Source organism: Rhopilema esculentum, chromosome 6, assembly GCF_057945365.1.
Source record: "Rhopilema esculentum isolate cy_ngs chromosome 6, ASM5794536v1, whole genome shotgun sequence".
In the NCBI taxonomy this organism is placed as follows: domain Eukaryota; kingdom Metazoa; phylum Cnidaria; class Scyphozoa; order Rhizostomeae; family Rhizostomatidae; genus Rhopilema; species Rhopilema esculentum.
In genome coordinates, this window is record NC_142820.1 from 2,596,236 (window position 1) to 2,616,920 (window position 20,685).

The 20,685-nt window shown below is 34.7% G+C and overlaps 2 protein-coding genes across 2 annotated transcripts; one reads left to right on the plus strand and one right to left on the minus strand.

Moving 5' to 3' along the window:
* Positions 1-13: 13 nt before the first annotated feature.
* Positions 14-6,749, minus strand: LOC135686236 (H/ACA ribonucleoprotein complex subunit 1). Its single transcript, XM_065202433.2, has 7 exons — positions 6,568-6,749; positions 4,473-4,621; positions 4,126-4,185; positions 3,413-3,470; positions 2,993-3,064; positions 2,226-2,303; positions 14-860 (listed from the first exon to the last, which is right to left on the minus strand). The coding sequence occupies exons 1-7, from the start codon at positions 6,683-6,685 to the stop codon at positions 823-825; spliced, it is 573 nt and encodes a 190-aa protein (XP_065058505.1). The 5' UTR covers positions 6,686-6,749; the 3' UTR covers positions 14-822.
* Positions 6,750-10,041: 3,292 nt separating this feature from the next.
* LOC135686223 (uncharacterized) lies at positions 10,042-20,428 on the plus strand. The gene is made up of 13 exons (XM_065202412.2): positions 10,042-10,192; positions 11,187-11,353; positions 11,458-11,523; positions 12,255-12,300; positions 12,881-13,026; positions 13,494-13,600; positions 14,178-14,369; positions 14,670-14,750; positions 15,494-15,540; positions 15,962-16,055; positions 16,885-16,947; positions 17,180-17,305; positions 17,905-20,428. The coding sequence occupies exons 2-13, from the start codon at positions 11,242-11,244 to the stop codon at positions 19,003-19,005; spliced, it is 2,181 nt and encodes a 726-aa protein (XP_065058484.2). The 5' UTR covers positions 10,042-10,192; positions 11,187-11,241; the 3' UTR covers positions 19,006-20,428.
* Positions 20,429-20,685: the final 257 nt, after the last annotated feature.

Genomic DNA, 20,685 nt, shown 5'->3' on the forward strand with positions numbered 1-20,685 from the left:
TTGCAGTTTAACATCTGTTTTCAAATTTTGTTTCATAGCAATCATCAATAATCAGTACTTGTAATTAAAAGTAATGCACAAAATAGGATTTGTAACTAGTATCATAAAAATCTAACAAAATGAACTGGACGATTTTCAGTTCATCAAAAGTTTCCTTAGCAATAGTGTGTCAGTATGTTCCTAAATTACTTCATCATAACTAAGGCTCAAACTTGGTTATCATTTTGGAAAATTGAACCCCTCTTGGCTAACTTTTGACCGAAGGCTGTTTTTACAAACTTGAGCACTAAAAAGGTGAGCTCGTATTTGGTATAGCAAATGGTAAGGTTGCAATTATCTTGCACAAAGTCTAAAGATTTGGACTGGCAGACTGTAAATTCGATTTGCTCATTGATTTGACTAGCATAACAAAACTCTCCATGTCTAATCTTTCTTTGCAAACTCTCACTCGTGCTGATAAGTTTCTTTGAAATTTGCATAATTTTCTATTAGCAACCAATATTGGTCAGCCAAACAGATACAAAATTTCAAAAACATTTAAGAATGGTTTATTCTAGTGGGGAGGTACCCCCTGCCCCCACCCTTATTCTCCTGGCACCTTGGCTCTAAAAATCCTGTGGTAATTCTACCTAACAAGAGGTATCTATCAAGAGGGATTTCGGTTACCAAGAAAGGGATGTGATAAAAAAAGAAAGATTGCTTGTTCAAAAGTTTAAGACAAGTTTACTTGGAAAAGAATTAACATTTTTCGTGTTGCTGTCTCTTCTTCAGCTTCAGAAATATAAAAATTTGAGCTTGAAATGGCTTGATTTACTGCCCAATCTATCTGCCACGTCCAAAACCTCTTCCTCCACCGCGATCTATGAAAGATAATGGATTAAAATATGTAGAAAATTTCAGTGATAAATTGCCTTAAAATTGTAGTAAATGTTAGGCTTTTCTAGCATAATTTCTTCCAATGAATGTAAAATGTCATCTGAAGATGGCTCAGTGGTTAGGTTTGTGGACTACAGGGACCAAGGGTCCGTGATTTGAGTCCTGCCATTACCAAACTTAAACTGGGAGAAAGGAGAGTGACCAGCCCTCTCTATTTTGAGGCAAAGGAATAATGTTGTTCTGTCAAATTGAGAGGAAAGACCACCACACTACTCTGAGGCATAGCTCCTCAGTGTCTTTGCTAGCTAAGGAGAGGTATTGTGAAGTGTGATGCACACAATGATTCATATGGCCCTACTAGCATTTCTCTACCTGGATCTAGCAGGATTTTAATATTTGAATTTCAAGCAGTATTTTGGTGAGAGCCTCTGTCTAGAATGGTTCTCAGTGGTAAATGTTTCATTGATTCACTGCTTCACTGCTTCACCTTCTAATGCTACTCAGTACACATAAATTTCCTCTTATTTTCTTTGGGTTCGAAGGTGCTACTAGTTTTGTTTCAAAATGATTGTAGATCACTGTAATCACTGTGAAGGTTCACTGGTAATTTACCCTAATGCTAAAAATATTTGGATGTCAAAAATCCTACTAAAAAGGTTTCTCTGTTTCCTAGTCCTTGTTTTGAAGTGTACAAGCTTCCTATCAAACAAAGAGCAGAAAAAGCTGACAATGAAAAACAAGTTTGCCCCAAAAATGCCCTGTAAACATCCTGACAATGATTTCATGTGATTTCATTTTGTAATTTGCTATTCTCTTTGCCAGGCCTGCTAAAGGGGGGGGCAAGGGACAATTGTCCATAAGCAAAGAAAGGCACTCTAGATAGTTAACTGTCTTCATTTGAAATACGACTCTTTACAAATATATTTACTGGTTATTACAAATCATATCTTTACTAGGATATAAATTAAAGTAAATAAAGAAAAATCTATCTATGCATCTTAAATCTATTTTAAACAAACTTTAGGTTTATTGCTTTGGATAGGAAGAGTGCTTTTGCATGTAGCTCCAACATAGAAACACCCCTATATGACAAGCCATCCCCAGTGAGAAACTTCTGTGCCGGACATAATCAGGTTTTCCAAGGAAAGGATGTTATCAAACACTGACAAGCAGACAATTTAGGTTTAGGTTTCATTTTCAAACTATATCATATCCCTTGGATTGTCAAATCTCAAATTATATCTTTAACTAGACCCTAGTCAACATTGCACAGACTCCGATCTAAAAATCAAACATATTGAATGCAAATTTGGCTTGCTGGCTACAATATAAGAAAGACAGAAACTTACTGAATCCACGCCCTCCACGGCTGAAACCTGTACCACGTGGTGTGAAGCCACCACGACCACCTCTTCCACCTCTACCACCTTTGAGAACAAAATCATAGAAATTACAAATTTCATTTTTTTAAAATTTAAAAATCTCATCTCAATAAAACAAGCCAAGATAAAAATACTGGCAACTTACAGTCAACAGTCAAAAAGTATTTGATGGCAGACAGTGCATCTATAGCACAAAGCTAATGGCTAAGCTTTCAGATTTGGCTGTCATATTTGTGAGATAATGCGTTTAGCAAAATTTAGATGCAACAGACAATATATAAAGCCAGAAAGGGAATGCAGGGTCTGTGAAATCTGATTAATACATTAGCTATAAAAGTAGCCTGCATTAAACACTTAATAGGTAGTCAATACATATATTAAGTTCCTCAGTGCTTTCTAACCAAATTTATTTACAGATGGCACAACATAGTGGAAACATAGCATACTGAAGTACTTTTACTCCAAGACTCTTCATAAACATAAGATGATGACAATTTATAGCTGAAATTAAAATAAAATTAAACTGAAAATTTATAGCTAAAAACAAGATAAGAGGAAGAAAGATGCGTTTGATTGGTTCTTCTGCTTTTTAAAAAAAAGTGACCACTAAACCTCTCAACTAGTTGATGTGTCCAAGAAAGATACGAAATATTCAATATCAACTTTAATGGGACCCCTCAACTTCTTACCCTTTTGGAAAATACATTTTGAAAAAGAAAAAATGTTTGTATTACCTCTCCCACCTCTGGGTGTTCCTCCTCTTGGTGTTCCTCGACCGCCGCCTCGACCGCTGCCTCGACCAGCACCTACAATAATCATTAACCAACATGAGATATGATATATTTACTACAAAAACTTTCACTCATTTAATGAAAAATCTTAAACAATGAATAAATAGTTTTTATCATTACAATGCTCATTTGAAATTTAGGTTTAAAATCTTAATGCAAAAAGGAAGACAGCAACCAAGTTTGCATTGAATATATTTACACGTGGAATCAAAAGAGCAAAATAACACATTGTTTGCACCTTTTTGAAAACATAATAATTTGATGTTTAAAAAAACCATGAATTGATGCTTTCAGGTGTGACTATCAGCTAGGTTTAAAAAAAGAATGGTTACCTGAAAGACTTAACATCCTAAAACTACTAACCTTTTGGACCTGGTAGGAATCTTGATAAAGGCAGGAGCTTGTATGGATCAATGTAGAACTAGGGGTAAACACAAACAGAAATTTGTCTTTGTAAGGATTGGGTGATAAAAGTATGAAAAGATTGAATCTTGAAAGATTATGGCCTAATTCTGCTTCAAATCAAGATTGAACTGTTCTAGGTTTTTTAAGAAACTGTATGACATAACAATGCAAACTTTCTTGGGTACTTAAAGAAAAATAGAGAGAGAAGATGATTCCCTTTCTTTTCTTTCATCATTGACTATAGTCTCATTTGATTGTTCATATAATTGGTAAAGGTTGGGTCTAGTAAATCCATGATCAAATCAATGAATCAAGCCTCATCAGAAACACTCGCATAGGTTTTTCTTTAGGAAAATAAATCACTATTAAACACACTAATGGTTCCAGGGTATAATCTTTATGCTCATTCATTGAAATTTTAGCAGTGAAATTGAAAATCTGTTGCATAGAGTAAAAAAAGTTTAGTACCTTGTTTAGAACATTCAGATAAATGTCCTAGTGAAATCATGGTGATTGAGTCAGAACATTAAAAATGATTTATTGATTAACCTAATGATAACTATGTAATAAGTCAGGGTAGAGCTCCAGACTTCAAAAATTGGGGAAGAAACTTCTTCAGCTATCTGTAATAAATGAGTATACACACTTCTGAAAATGGCACAAAATCTTACCTTTTGAGCACTTTTAAATGAGGATGCATGCATATTTTCTGAAAGTTTTACTGAAAAATAGTGTTTTCAGTCAAGGAACATATCTTATCAACTAGATCTAAAATAAATTACTGACTGAAATTATCCATGCTAAGAATCACAGAATCAGTCAATAGGCTCATTGTCCTTAAAATTTTTTTGGGTAACAGTTACATTAAGATGAGTCTGAGTAAACAATCATCTAGAAAGATCACAGCTTTGTGGGTAATGATTTTTCATTAAAGAAACTTTCTTGCTTGTTGAATGTAGAAACTGGCCTATAAGTTACAACAAAAGACCTTTAAATAATGCACATTAGAAAAGGATATGAAGTCTGTCATTGGTCCAAATATTTCATCGACTTTTCCGATTTGTGATTTGTTTTCAAGGTAGATTGGTGCATTGAAGTAAGGAACACTTTCATTTGTGCATTTACAGACCAGTTCATTCTCACAAGGATGCAGAAAATGTCCAATTTCTGAAACAAAATGCATTTCTTATAAGAGATGAGATACTAATTTACGGAAGCCATTAGAAAGTTCATCGAAATTCTGTAGCATAATTAGGGTAGTTTATACAACAATAGTGAAAGCGAGACTCTGCAGTACTTGTGAATCGAGTTTTTTCTGACAGGAAGGCTTCCTGCCAGCTTTCAGAAAGCCAAATTCTTTTGGAGACCTTTTTGGAGAATCTATGGTGGTGTTGAACTGCATTCCTAGATATTTGTTTTTTGGTACAATTTCGAGCTCATTATCCAAAACTATTAGCTTTGCCATTTTTCAGAGTTTTGTGCAAAGGCTTCATGTGAATGTGTATCAAGTTTTTAATTTCATTAAGTGAAGTATATTGCCTTTAAAATGTAGTAAATAAGTAACACTGCGTCACAACGAGAATGAACAACAACAAACACTCTGGCATACAGGGCTTCATCAGAGCAAAAGTAAACCGACTAAAGATGTACTTGGAATTTAAAAGAGGCAATAGTGGAGTTGAATTGGTTGCTGTGAAATGATGTTAATGCAGCACAGCAAAGAAGAAACAGGTAATGAGTGTGGAAGGTGGGTGGTGGTGGTGGAATGAAAGTTTTATGAGGGTGGGCAGCGGCAATAATAAAGAAGAGTTCTTATGATATTAAATAATGATGATAATAATAATGACAATGATAGTAAAAATAAAAATAGAAAAAGTAATAAAAGACCATGATAATGGGAATATAGAGAGGAATGATAACAATTACAAAATAGAAATGTTTGGGTGGTAGAAAAAATGATCATGTGAATGATGATGGTGTGTTGCTGAAGGTTTACGGTCAGTGGTTTGGTTCATGCCGTTCAGTGTGAGAGTATTTGCCAAGCCAATGAAGTATTGCTCTTTGGCTCGTTGAACACTTTCTCGTTTTTCATTAAGCTGCAGTAATGGTTTATTGTAAGGTCATTGATGGTATGTACTGGGCTGCAGAAGTGTTCTGCAACACCATACTTGTCTACTTTTTTTTTGAAAATGTCTCGTCTGTGTTCATTAAATCTGTCCTTCAGTCATTCACTTGTTTTTCTGATGTATCGGCAGTTCTGGCTTGTTAAGGAGATTTGACTTGACACTAACAGGAAGAATCGAGGGTAAAAGGAGCAGAGGAAGACAGCGGCTGACCTACTTAGGTAGTCTAAGCAAATGGATGGCAGCCCAACTGCCTGAGAGGGAGAGATTAAAGGTGTCAGAACAAGAACTGATGAGAAGAACAAGGGATAGGAAGCTGTGGAGAGCCATGATCGCCAACGTCCTCGCCAGACATGGTACTTGAAGAGAGAGAGAGAAGGAGATTTGCGATTATCATCTTCTAGGAAAACAGCTTAAAATACTAAAAACTTTTGAAAAAATTGATTTTGATTTCTTTTTCAGAACACTTCCATTCACACAATTCGTCTACATACCATGTTGCAAAATTAAATATACCCTAGATGATCGGAAAATCTTCATCTTTATCAAAATTTTGCTTTGGTAAAAAGTGAGTTGTTAGTTCTCAACAAAGGCAGTATACACATAAAAACTTAATTTGGTCATCAATAACAATTCGCATCGCCATTCCTTTTATAAACAAAAATATTTACATTTGGGGCTTATAAGAAGATTCTTAGAGTTTTGTTTTCCACTTTTATGTTAGATATTTGTTTTATGTTAGATATATTAATTGATATTTGTTTACGTTAAAGAATGATGGCGTTTTGCATATTATCTCTTTTATTATGGCTTTTTATATGCCTTACAATCTTTCAAAAGCAAATATCTATTCATTTTTGCATTTTTCTCTACAAAATCTAGAATATACCAATTGTCTTTGGGTGTGAATAAGCTGTGCCGGCCCAACAAGAGAATGAATGGTAAATGAAACGGGCCAATCTTCATCATATTAATAAACAATCCACTCACCAACAACTTTTTCCGGAGGTCCTGCATCATAGTATGATCCGCCACCTCTCCCTCTTCCGCGCCCTCCGCCACCTCTAAAACTTCCCCTTCCACCGCCTCGTCCTCTCGGAAAACCCATATCGTTGTTCTGGAATCAACAATGCTCCTGACAAAAAGAACATGCGGTACTTAGGCCACATTGAACAATCACGCAAGAGAGGCAAACACCATGGAAACGAAGCCAGTTTAGAGCATGATTCTTTCATTATGTGTACAGAGTGAAAAGCTCCCGTTTCACTTGTAATTTTAATTCAGTTCTGGTTAGATTTATGCTAATGTTTTTTTTTTAAAATAAAATTTCTATTTTGTCTTCCTCTCATTTCTTTTCGGAATTTTCCCCAATTTTCGTAACCTGGGGTATTGAAGAAAAGAGTGAGGTTTGTGGATCCCGGAGAAAAACTTTGAAGACAACTTTGCTCCAATTTGAAGACAACACAAAACTACATGGTCCTAGAAAAAACAGTCTGCAAAATTAATTTGCCTTAGGAACATTTCATTAAACATATGTACCGTATTGACATAGAAAACATCTTACCCTAATGCTCCAAGATGCTTAACATCTATTGTTCTATGTACTTAATTGGTTATAGTTTTCTATTGCCCCTTTTTTCTTGAATATGTGATACTCACGCAAAATGTATGAAACTTTGTTGGACTGTGTCAAAAATATATCAGCTTTTGGAATGAAATTCCCCGGAATTCCAAAACAATCCATTGATAAATCCATTTGCTTTTCACAGTTCACATTAAACATACACATACACATTGTACTTTTTTCAAAATTTCCTGTATCATAATTGGAAATAAAGAAGAATGTGTGGATCCTAAGTCAGGCCAGTTTCACAATTTAAAAGACTTATAAGACAATCAGGCAATTACTGAAGTATTAACTACCAAGGACAATATGGTGATAAATTGCAAAATCAAAAGCTTTTAGGCAGCTCTGTTCTATAAGCACTAATTAAATTAAAAGGAGGCAGCAGTTGCTGATATATAAATAGCCCTTATTTGGCAAGATTGGTCATAATCATCTTATACTTGTTTTGTTACTGATACACTAGATGACAGTGGAGGTAAAAATTGAATAAAAAAAGAAGATCACCATTATACAAATAGATGTCATGCAACAATGATCTTTTTAAGAATGTTATTAATTATATGCTTCCCCAAGCAAAGAATAGGCATTTTCTAAACTTGAGACCTGTATCTGTCAAAAGTCAAACCTAATGGGTTATTTAACAAAAAATCTAAATAATTCAAGATTTCCATCACTAAAGATTTAATCAATATGAAGAATTTACTAAACTAAATCAGTTCTAAAATTTATGCAAATAAAAGACATCAGAAAGGAGTTCATTTTCATCCTCCTCACTTTCAGTGTCTGACTGGTCAGTACTAGCAAATATATTTTCATTTCTAGTTTTTCCTTGCAGAATATTTTTGGCAAATCCCAGGTAACTTCCCAGTTCATATGAGTCTTGAAGTTCTTCATTGTTTAACATATCATGATCAATTTCATCAAAAATGTTCAATAAAGATGATTGCTTTCTATCAGCAGAGGGACTCAAAAATACTTTCTTTGAAGAGCTACTGACACTTGGTTCTGCTGAGAGAAATGTATCTAAAGATGTTTTTTGCTTTCTTCTTGAACTAACCTTTAAAAGATCCTTCTTATCAAAGTCAGTGTCATCTCTATGTGGGAAATCTTCAAAGTTCTCGTAATCAAACTCCCATAAATTAGTCTTTGGTCTGCTATTTCTGCTTATGTTAGACTTGGCTTGAAGGCTCACTGGAGATTCCATTTTGAAATAAGCAAGTTGTTTTGTATCTGGTGAATTTGGCTGCCTTTGGTGATACTTTAGTTTTCTTAATTCATTTGACTTCAATAAATCTCTGCCACGAAAGATCAAACTAGCAGCCTGATCCATAGAACTTGTCTGGCTACTCAAATCACCCTTCAAATCATTTGGCATTTCCTTATTCATGGACGTTTGAAGAGATTTTGCTTGTGATGGCTTTGGTACTTCTTCTTCCATAACAACACGATTTAAAACTGTTTCATGGTCAGTTTTTGATTGTTCTATAGACTCTAAATTTTCAATATTGCATTGCACTGCCTGTGAAATAGTTTGATAATTGCTTGTACAAACAGCTGCATCTTTACTAGCACTAGTAGTTGGCTTTTCTGATTGTTCTAAATCAATGTCACTTTTGTTACCGAGGCACGTTGGGGATATTTGTTGCATGGCAATGTAAGATATGTCTTCCATATACTTTTTATGCAACTCTTTAAGGCCTGCTAATTGTTCTTGAATGCATTTTTGCTGTTCTAATAATGCATTTTGTTGAGTCAATAATACATTTTGAGCTATAAAATCAGAATTTGCTGCTTCTATTGACTTGGTGCCAGACTTTGATTCTTCAACATCATGCTTATCACATCCACCAATACTGGTTCCATTCCTTAGTGAATTATCCAAACTTTCACAAGTAAATCTTTCTACAGTATTCAAATTTTGATTAGAAATTTTTTCAGTGTGTTTTGTAAATTTTTTTGGGGAGTTTTGTGGGTTGATCTGTTGAAATTCCCTTTGTTCATGTCCAGCTACAGAATAATACGTTGGGATTTTACCAACATCAGGATCTTTCATAATTACTGTTCCTCTCAGATTATCATTAGAGTGAAGTTGAGTATGACTGTCAGTTTCTTTTGAGTGATACTTGTCTCCTAATTCTGATCCCTTTGAATTTCTATCATTTATTTCGCCTTTGGACTGGTCTTGTTTCTGTTGAATTTGATTACTGTATTGGTTGATAAGAAATTGATACTCTAAAATCTTCTCCCTCAATTCGTCTCGTTCCATTATTAATTTTTCTTGCTCTTGCTTAAGGAGCTCTTCTTTCCCTTGGAAATCTATTCTCTCTTCGTGTAATGCATTGATAGCTAGCTTGCGTTCCTCACCGGCCTTTGCAAGCTCCTTTATCAAATTAGCCACCCTCCTTTTATCTTCACCACTTAAATCCTTCAGGCTGATTGCAATTTTCTTTTTGCTTTTTTCGTTTGCTTGCTTCATTTTTAACTGGTGTTCTGTACCTTGCTGCGGCTTTTCATCCGATTGGTCAATCAAAGTTCTTGTTGCCGTTTGTTGGCCTACTTTTTTAGTCCGAAGCCACGGTCTAGCTAACGCAGTGACCGTTTGACCATAGACATTTGAAGATGGTCTTGGGAACACACCAGGAACATTGACTTCCTTTATCTGGGATTCGTCTGGTTCGTCTTTTTTCCAAAAGATTGTGGCGCTCATTATATTTGAAGACTGGAATTCTTGCTTCTTCCACGGTGGTTATTCAAATTTTTGCGCTTGTTTACACCAACGACCTCAGTCAGCATTTTGCTACGCAGGGGCATGATGCAGAAAAGGACATGACACAATAGCCTCGTTTTGCATGCCAAATTTTGATGCAGGATGCAGGATGCGGAGGGAAATTTATGACGTCCGTTAAGACCAGGTTGGGATGATAACTTGCGTTGAATATTTATCTCTTGGCATTTCCGAACTCTGCTCAATATAATAAAACCAAAAAGGTAGGTTACACAAGAAAAACATAAAAAATCCCTATACCAACCTCTTGCGGTGTTGAATCTTCATACCAATTTGATGCTTTGTGCCTTTCTTGTCCATCAAGTTGTTGCGAACTGACGCTGTATTGATATGGGAAGATAACAGATACTACACAGCTTTTATTGTTCATTGAAAAAATTAAGAATGCCCAAATTATAAATATTTATTCTGCATTGATTTGGAGGGTTGTTTCTTAATTGCCCTTTTTGAGAACTAATTATTTTGTGATATATCAAATCAATGTTGAACAAATTGCTTTCCAAAGTGAATATATAAATTACCCTGGGTTCCCAGGCTGAGTGTTTGGTATCATAACAAACAATATCATCTTGGTTGTCTCGTTTTTAAAAAAAATCATTTTAAAAATCAATACCCAGAACAGAGCCCAGCATGAATCACATAAGATACGTGCAAGCCACAACCAACATTGCATACCTCAGCATACAAAGATTATCTCTGTGTTGGTACACCGTTACTATAGGGCTTTCCCCTTTTGGCCATGGCTTGTTCATATTATTAAATCCATCTTATTCATAGTTAACAGCTCATATTGACTCATAACCGTGTTAGTATATCTTAATCTTTAAGTGATTAGTAGTTCTCTGTTAAAGTAGTTCGTCTAGTTGTCTCTTAAAATCACAGCTTCTTCTAGAAAATCATGTATTTGTCTCTAAAATGGTCTAACTATAGGTGAAATAGCTTCTAAATTTTTCTTCATTTATGTCTTTGTAAGTAAATTTTACTATTGAAAACCCTCAATTCCTCTAGTTTGGAGCTCAGCTCACCACTTAACACATGGAGCAGGGAGGGGGGAGTGTTACCCCTTCACTTTTCTGCTGAAGTATGTTACCAAAAATAATGACCATCATGGTAAAATTCCATAAAAGTTTACCAACTTGTCTACAACCCTGCAAAATATATTCCATCATTCCTAAAAAAAATTTCAAATATTTACAGTATGTTCCAAATGAAGCACTGATTCGGAGAGTCTCTTGCATTTTGTTGAAGCAAAATGGGAACAGAATATGTTGGCAAAAAAATTTGGATACTTACTGACGAAGGCAAATATAATGGGATCATACACTCAGTTGATGAAAAGAATAAAAGACTTATTCTTCAAAAAGGTTAGTCAAAACAATTATGTAAAGGGAATTTGATTAACCAAAAGTTTATTATTTTCTTATAATTATCATTATCAGGTGTCAGTAATGATTTCTTATGATTTTAGTTTCTATGGCAGATGGAAGGAAGATAAGGGGTCTCCAGATATTCTTCACAAATGAAATTCGAGATTGTAAGTTTTAACATATTGTTTTTGTAAAGCACTTTAAGTTTTTTGTCCAGGGAATTTTAGTATTGAAACACCTTGTCTTTAGCAGGGGTGGTGCAGGGGCAGACACTTGATAAAATATTGGGGGCAAGCCTTTTGTTTTAATAAGATGACATATCATTTCCCATTGTTTTAGAACAAAAGACCATTGTCCTCTAAAGTATTTGGGGGTGGTTGCCCACCTCACCCCCCCTGGTGTCCACCACTGTGGTGGTGCACAGAGTTATGGGGTTGGTAATAGCTTCTATGATCCATTCCCAAAATGGGGAAGAAACTGGGCACCAAGGAAATGCTTGATGTAAGGGACCGTTGGATAAAAAGACAGAGAATAAGAATTTGCAATTTGCTCCATTTTCACAGTGCTTTCCTTTTATATCTGTTTTCATATCACAGGCAAGTAAATGCAAGGCACTTAATTAAATACTTAATTATTGATCAATTTTGCAGTTCACTTCAGAGGCATACCTGTAGGTGTGCACACTGCCATGCATGTTCCTGAATTAACTGTACAGCTAAATAATTGTTTTGGAATTATGGAGCGCTATTCAACTTTTATTTGAACTTATTATCCAAAGCTTAGTGATATTGTTCACTGTAGTGTTATATATGCCTTTTTTGTCAAACTCTGGATAAGAAGACATCTTTTTCCTTGTGAATTTCCGAAAATTAGCTCCACTTAAATTTTTTCTATGTAGTGCAACTTTTAGACCAAAATGGAAGTGATGCAGACACAGATGATAGGTAAGTAGCCTACCTTTTTAGTTAGATGGGAGTTATCAGATGGGAGTTTTTCATAATTACTTAAAATTGTAAAAAGTAATTCAAAGAAACACAAAGATATATTTTTTCATGATAATCATTTCAACAATTCTCTAGATGTGAAGTAAATTATCTTCAAGAGATTAAAGTTGCTTTTTCACTGGTTATCTTTGTATTGATCACCTTTTTGCTTATAATAAGACTGCTAGATTTCTTACTTGTGCCTTTAGAAATTATTCCTATCTATTCTGCATTCAAAAAATATACCTTTCATGAACATTTTTCAAATTTAATTCCAAGAAAGAATAGTATAAACAGTTATGTTATGTGACCATTTTGTTTAGAAAACTAGAAGTTTAGGTTGTCAACATTATAATTTGCAAGCAAAAGAGAAGGAACTACCAAGTTTTATCTTCTATTTGTTGCTAGATTTTTAAACTTAAATATCTGTTTTGGTATTATATTGAATTTACAGCATCAGACATTTGCAGATTAATATACCTCAAACTGCAGAACAATTTTTAATGCTGCTAAAATCTTATGTGCTATTTGTTACCATCAGATCATCAGATCGAGGGCTTGATGAACTTACTAACGAAAAAGCCCTTGAAAATGATAAAGCTGAGCAAAAGAGTATATTCACTGAGAAAGACCCTAGTGATGAAGGCTCTAGACTTATTGCCAGGAAACCATTTTTGCCTAACAAATGTAAGTAGTGAATAGATGTGCTTTTAATATGATACAATGAATGATAATATATAATACATCCAAGTAAAGTTGAAAACTAATTCAATTTTCAATGCTTGTTTGTTTCAAATATTGGATATTTTTTAGACCCCTTCTCTCACTAATTATCCTCAGAGATTCTGTTTTTTGAATGTTGAGGGTCACTGAGATTTTGTAATGCTTTGTGATTGTGATCTAACTAGTTGTTGTATAACTTACGATGCTATGTTTATTTTAATGACACTTTTTTGTTTGTTGTAATGTCCCCGGACTGTAGTAATTAAAACTTGCCACTTGTGAAGAAATATCCTTGATAAATTGCAACCAAATCCCCGAATATCTTGAAATATAGCTGCAGCCCTCTCAAACAGATTTCCCTATTGAAAATTCTTTGTTCCTTTTATGGTATACTAGATTTTTGTTGAAAATGATAATGAATTGGTTTATAGATTTATCTGGAGAAGAAAACTTAAATATGACAATTGAAGATGATGAGTTCTGTGATCTTCCTGATGTTATATTGGTTGATGAACTGAATGAGAAATTTGATCAAGCAGTATGTTTGACTTAATTTAACATTATTAGGTCTAACTAGCAGAATATCTACACCTATTAAACTTTTCTTAATGCTTGTTTGAATTTATGGTGTGTATTGACATGATAAGCAGCATTGAAAGGAAATACATTTGAGTTTTAGTTGGCTTTGACTGTTGAATTTTAAATATGTTTTGTGTCTTGACTCTATTAGAGATTTTCTTTTACTTTCCATGCCCCACCTTATCTATGTACATCACAGTTGAATTTTATATTCATGTTATTTTTTTATTTTTTCCCATTACCCAAAGTTTGTTATTCTTGTAATAGTATGATGAGAATTACTGCCTTATAATGCATAATATTTATGCTTTTTCATAGCAACTGGGAATTCTACAATTTTTACGCATTATTGATTATTACTTAGTCTTTTGTCAAACAGTTCATGTTAAAACTGACTATTACTGTCCCAAAGTTGATTTCATGGTTTTCTTCTTTTCATTTGTCTTTCGATTACAATGGTTATTATAACATTCATTATCACCCCACTGATGTGTGTGAAGTTATATCAAAAAAATACATCTGGCTTTTTTTCTTAGGTTTACTTTATCAATGAGCAAAGAGTAGTGGGACTATCAGCTGAGGCCAATCAAATGGGAAGGTCAGGGGTCTTGTGTTTGCTCATTGTTGGCTGCAGAGGTGCGACCTATGTATTTGATGTGCACAAACTTGGTGCGGAATGTTTTGCTAAAGGTTTACGCTCATTCCTTGAAAACATTTATTTGTTAAAGGTTAGTAGTTTTGGTAATCTATTGCGCTGTAAAGGAGCCATCATTGTCTTGAAATATGTTTCTGCAGTTTAACTAACTTTATAAACCTTTCATCTAAAGTAACTTCCATTATTTGCTTCTTTTGAAACATTCAATAACGCCGATTTACTTGTCAAATACATTTGTTTGGCAATGAAATCATAAAGGGCTACTAAGTGCGACCATCATAGTCTGTTATTTTCGCCCCCAAATTCACAGTTGCAGATGAATAACTTGTTAACCTAATATGATGAATCTAATAGAGGTATTTTTATTTCACAGGTTGTTCATGATTGCCGACTCCTTAGTGACTGCCTCTTTCACGTGTATGACATAGAAATGAGGAACATATTTGATACCCAGGTAATAGTCTGCTTAAGTTTCTTTTCTTATACATTCAACAACTGATGGAATGCGAAGTATGTGGTTTAGATGTTTTCATACGTACAAGTTGCTCAAAAGTAATGTTGGTGCCTTTCAACCAAAAGACAAAGAGTAATGTTTACATCCAGTAAAAAGTTTCATAAATTTGTTAGTTTGGCAACCTCTATCGGTCTATTGCAGCGTACTCAATGTCACATCGACAGAGTCATACACACAAGTGTGTAGAGCTGGGCAGCTCTAAGCTGTTAATGAAGGACTGGACGGTTCTAATCCGGAATTGAAAGCTAAAACTTCTACACACAAAAGCCGTCATAATTTCTTATATTTTTCCATTTCTCACGCGTAGCATCATCCTATTCTTTCTAGTACATTTTGGACACATAGTTATCTGATCAGAAATAATATAAAATTTCGTGGTCCAATTATATTTGCACGAGTTCTCTTTTAAATTTCGTACATTTACCAAGTTTTATCAGTTTATATTCAATGTTATGAATAATTTTTCATCATTTCACAATTTTCACCAGCTTATAAACCTTTTTTACTGCCTCCGAATTCTGTCAAATATGAATGGAGAAGCAAATATTTGTGGCTGCCATTGCAACATCGTATCAGAACATATTATTTATTTAGCTCTTAGTCCCGTATTTGTTTTAAACGCGCGTATTTGTTTCGTTTCGAATCTAGAGTCAAACTTTTTACACACTTTTCACTCTGTTTAGGTTGCAGATATTATTATTTACAAGCAAAAAAGAGGAAAACTACCAAGGTTTGTCTTCTGTTTGCCCCTAAATATTCAAACATTCAAATATACATTTAAAAATTATCATTAAGAAACGACAATGTTTGCAAAGCTTCTTAAGTAAAAGAAATCAAGAGCAGCAGTTGGGCAGACTTTAAGACTTTAAGGGCAGTCATCCTAAAATGAAATTGTTAATTGCACGATAAAATTTTGGACTAGCATCTTCTCGATTCTACTTGAATCAGTGCATTAAAACTCTTTAATAAATCATTCTAGTCGCTCTCTTGGCGTATTTTCGACAGACGATTTAGAGTATCACCATGACATATTTTAGATTAGAGTTCATTGGTCTCTCCTGGTAGAAGTAATGGCTGACTGCTATAAGTTAATGAATAAGGAAGTGAAAGTTTCAAATTACAAAGTTAATTTGAAAATATTGCTTTTTTAGGGAAGTGAACGGACTCGAGCCTTGTCTCTTCGATTACCTGAATCTCAAGCCTTCTAAATGCAGTTTTTCGTCAATTATTGGTAAATTCACTAAGGTATGATACTCTTACTTTTAAAGTAAAGTTTTGTCCGTGCTATAACCGTGAATACTTTAAAGGGCATATGTCGCATTAGCAGTTGGCTAATAAAACAAAAGCGTTTGGAGTTGAATTTCATTGTTTCGTGACTTTTTATTTCTTCTTAATTAATTTTTACTGCCGTAAAAATTCACCCTGAATTCCATGCTTTGTACTAAAAAAAAGATAATTGTATTGCATTAGCCAATGATGTTCACGACACATGCCTTTTAATACTTCCCCCGGGCATTTTATTTTGAAACGATTTTTAATGAGGGCTTTCTCGAAAGTTACCACGCAAATAACTTGTTTACGAAGCTTGTTGCTTGTTTCGATCGAAGTTGACTTGGAGAAAGGAAATATTCTGCCAAACATTGTTGAGAAAAAAACATTTTAAATGCTTAATTTATTGTAAATTTTAAATTTTTCACTGAAAATAGTTCATTTTGGGCTAAAGTCGTATAATTGACAAATTCAGATGGGGGCTTATTCAAGTGTAGGGGCTTATTCGAGGATGGGGCTTATTTAAAGGGTTGGACCATTTTTATTCTCTCTTTTTCAATCATAACTAAAGTTTGAAGCACTATTCATTAATGTGTAGAGGTAAAGGTCAAATAAATGTATAATTATATCGTCTTATTGATGATTCAAGTGATTCAAGACTTGATCTCGTTAAAATTCGTCTTTTATTTTGTTATTCTATCCACCCTACCTTTAGCATCCTGTACTAACAATCGTTTCATTTTTTGTTGAATATTTAAGGAACCAATAATCACCTTCATTATTCAATGTCTCCTCTATGCTTTAGACTGACGCAAATCTTTGGACAACAAGACCACTTCAAAGAGAGTTACTTAATGCAGTTTCTGAGGTATTTTGGTGTTGATTGATTTGGATCTTTCTAGTTTCTGAGTTGTTGTGTCAACAAAGAGCAGTTTTTGAACTTGAAGAAGGTTTGAAAACATTTGTTAAATGCTAAGTGGGTAAGATTCAAGTGCTGCGTTAATACAATGTGCCTTTCCAATTTCTATTGTTGTTTTGGGTCACAGTTCATTTTCAATTCTGATATGATCTATAACTGTTCTTGTTTTTTTTTAATGTAGAAAGTTCTGTTCTTGAGAGAGTTAAGAATTGCACTGATGGAGAAGATGCTTGCTGAATTTTTGTTTGGTGTCGACATATATCTCGCTGTATTCAGAGATTCGCCAGTCGATTGCACAAATGCATTGGTAATTTAATCTCAAGTTTCTTTCACTTCGACGCCATTTTCGTAACCAGATAACTCACATGTTTGGAAGATTTTGTCTGCCATTGAAGAATTTTGTGTAGACAGAAATAATTCGTTTTGTCTCTTGAACTCTTCAGCTATGTGAAGGGTTAACAGTTGATCTAATTGCTCATGAACAAGGAAGAAATCAAGCGCACTTTTCTTCCCCCTTAGCTTTTTTGATCCGCGTCTGGATATAACTTTCCGCTGACCTTTTTTCATTTTCAAACGTTTAAAATCTGACAAGTGTTGAACAAAACGTACTTCGGTATGATGTGTTTTTGCTTTCATATTTTCATTTTTGCTACACCAAAGGCTTGTTTCAAGAATGTATTTTTGTTCGTCCTTCTTTCCAATGCATCATTGTTATGTAGTTTTGTAATGTCATATTTTTCACATCATGAAACCTCCATGCATTAGTCAAATGGGTGACTAGGGGTAGTCCTGTATGAAGGGTGCCCATTTTCTACAGGTTCTTGTACAAGGCTTTGGTCGAAGGAAAGGAGTTTTGGTACATAATTGTGTTTTATTCCATGATGATTTTTGTCTTACTTGTTTCAGGCCAAGACACGCAAAGTACCTGGGGCATTTCACGATTTGAAGAGGATCACAGAAAGACGATGGAGACGATACGAGGACAAAGACAAGCAGATGAGTAAAAGAGATGAATTTTATTCAGGAGGTCAAAATGGAGAGAATATTGTAAGCAAAAACGATGGAGGATGGACAGAGGGAATTGAGTTTGCCGATATATACAGGCAAAAGCACGGGAAGATAGTTGAGCGCGATGACCTTGGGCAATCAGCTTGGTCATCGCTTATGACTGATGAAGCACAGATCGATCCGGCAATGAGGCCATGGAGATCATCTAAACCAGATGAAGTTAAAGACAGTTCAGTTAAAGGACAAGAACCTTTAGTATTTAGATCAGAGGGGGATTTTAGGGAAAAGAAGAAAACACGAAGTAAGTATGGTTTAAATTCTAGCACGGTTGTAGAGGGTATTCCCGAGAAAGAGAGTGGTTCAGCAAAGGATACGATGGTCGGACATACCGTTGAACATGCAGCCAAAAATGTGCAGCTTACGACAGAAATCATACAAACGGATGCAGTACGTATTGAAAGCTTTGAAAAGGACATGTTAAACAATAATCGCCTGGAAGGACCGCGATCTAGTAATAAATTTACTCCAGCTGACAACTGGATCCCATATAAGGGTAAAGAAAATGACAGCAACTATTCACCGAATGCTAAGCAAAGTCCTTTGGTAACGAGGTATCACGAAGAATATCCTCCTTTAAGTCCGGAGAACCAGAATGGTAGCAAATCTGCAGATTCGCAAAAAGACACTCCAGAAAGTGAAATGAGAGCGAGAAAGAACTTGGCTTCTGTTCTCGGTGTAAAAACCGATTTGGCAAGGTCAGTACCTCTCGGTCGAGCTAAAAACAGAAGCTATTTTGCTTCTTGTACTCCTCCACTGAGAGCCTCTCCTGGACCTGGTGACGCATCACGTGCTAAGAATCGAATTGACATTTTGACCGATACGCATTCGTTTCCATCCGATGAAGATATTTTGCATACAGACCCAATAATTCGAGTTGACCATGACAGTCCAGTCGTTGGACAAAACATGCGAGTTCAAAAAATCAAGTTGAAGGACTGAGTTGAAAATTCGTCGTGGTATTAAAAGCAATATCGTTTCATGTCCGTTTTCCCATTGTTTTTTGACTCGCAGCTCAAGTCTGTACAGAAGGAACTTGTCTTTAAACACTAATAACTGAGCTGTGCCTACTTGCAAAGACATTTCCCCCATTTAAAACCTCGCACGTATACTTACCTTATATTTACTGCCAGTTGCGAAAATGATTTTACTAGTATACAAAACTGATGCCTTTATTAAAGCTTTGTTTACGTTGAAGAAATTTCATACCAATTAGTTCCTGTTCAAAATAGTGGAACACTCAGTGGTTGCGATAACACATGAACGGTTTGAATGGTATTCTTCCGTTCTGAAAACTGGAACACTTTTTACAAGTCATACATACGAACATTAGGAATATTTTTTTACATATGGTGCCTTGCATCATTTATTTAAAATTAAACATTGGCTGTTGCCATTTTCGATTAAGGAGCAATGAGTTAAATCCTTTCCTCGGAATAGAGAGCAGAAAATATTTTTTGAAATATTTATTAAAAATTCTATGCAGTGTTCTACGAAATATCTGTTGATTGTCAATACAATGGCGATTTTTTTAACCAACTGTGATGTAGAAGTCTGAGAGAAGGAAACTTTCAGCTTTCAACTTGCCAGCAAAATGTTTAACGTCTTCCAGTACAGTATGTTCTTTTTCTAAAAAGTTCTAAGTGTCCTGTTGTCACATAATTGTTACATGGAAAAGCCGTTTTACTAACATCAACCAAATGGTGGGTGTATGAATAACACAGGAAAAACAAACGTTTAAAGGACAGCTGGTTTATTGAATGTGCAAAGATTTCGCAACATACTTTGGAACCTTGCCCCAGCTTTAGAGACTATGGAAGAATACTCCTGAAAATATCATCTTATTTGAAGCAAAGAGGGATTGTTCTACTGTTTAAATATAGTCTTATTTTCATCCAGTTTTCAAAGGAATTTAAATGGGACGTCAAGACTTGGGGAAGTTTTTCATTGTATATACTACATCAGTTACAATATCATAGGTAGAATTTTAACATGTTTGAACTTAAGCAAGGTTTTTTGATGACCTTTGGATGGTCTAGTCGACTTGGTACTTAAAACTTGCCATCTGAGGCGCTTCGAATTTTGAACAGGAACACATTTATTAAGTCAAGAGTACATTTTAGTTTATGGAATATACCCAGACAATTTGGAAAGTACCAGCCTCTCTTCTTAGATAATAAAACAATTATAATTTAATTGAATTGTAACTATTCTTGTTGTTACTCTTTGTTGTTTTTATTACATTATAATTAAACACGAAATTGTTCTGTTACGTTTTAGTTTAAAGAAAAACATAAAAATGCATTTTTTATCATACACTTATTGGCCTGTGTGAAATTGTTTGTTTACTAAAATGCCTAAAAACGACACAGAATGTATATATCTCACTTCTTACTGCCCCTTTGCAGTTATACATACTTAACCTTTTGATGAGCAGGAAAGCAGAAACCTCAATTTTAAGGCCAATATTATTGATCCAAGAGGAATCTTTTCATACTGTTGTCCTTGCACTTTTGACCTTCAAATCACATGGTCTCACTATGGTCACAACTATCTGAGAACAATACAATGATTTGCAGTCCCAAAGCTTTCATGCAAAAACCTTGAAATTGGGCAATAAAA

Bases quoted from the DNA above. Each gene is read 5' to 3' on its own strand.
- LOC135686236 (XM_065202433.2), bottom strand. From the start codon at position 6,685: ATGGGTTTTCCGAGAGGACGAGGCGGTGGAAGGGGAAGTTTTAGAGGT. The intron at 4,622-6,567 runs GTGAGTGGATTG...ATTTTGTTTCAG, and splicing joins ACCTCCGGAAAAAGTTGTTG to AAATTGGACATTTTCTGCAT. The intron at 861-2,225 runs GTAAGTTTCTGT...TATCTTTCATAG, and splicing joins CCGTGGAGGGCGTGGATTCA to ATCGCGGTGGAGGAAGAGGT.
- LOC135686223 (XM_065202412.2), top strand. From the start codon at position 11,242: ATGGGAACAGAATATGTTGGCAAAAAAATTTGGATACTTACTGACGAA. The intron at 13,601-14,177 runs GTATGTTTGACT...TTTTTTTCTTAG, and splicing joins ATGAGAAATTTGATCAAGCA to GTTTACTTTATCAATGAGCA. The intron at 17,306-17,904 runs GTAATTTAATCT...TACTTGTTTCAG, and splicing joins TCGATTGCACAAATGCATTG to GCCAAGACACGCAAAGTACC.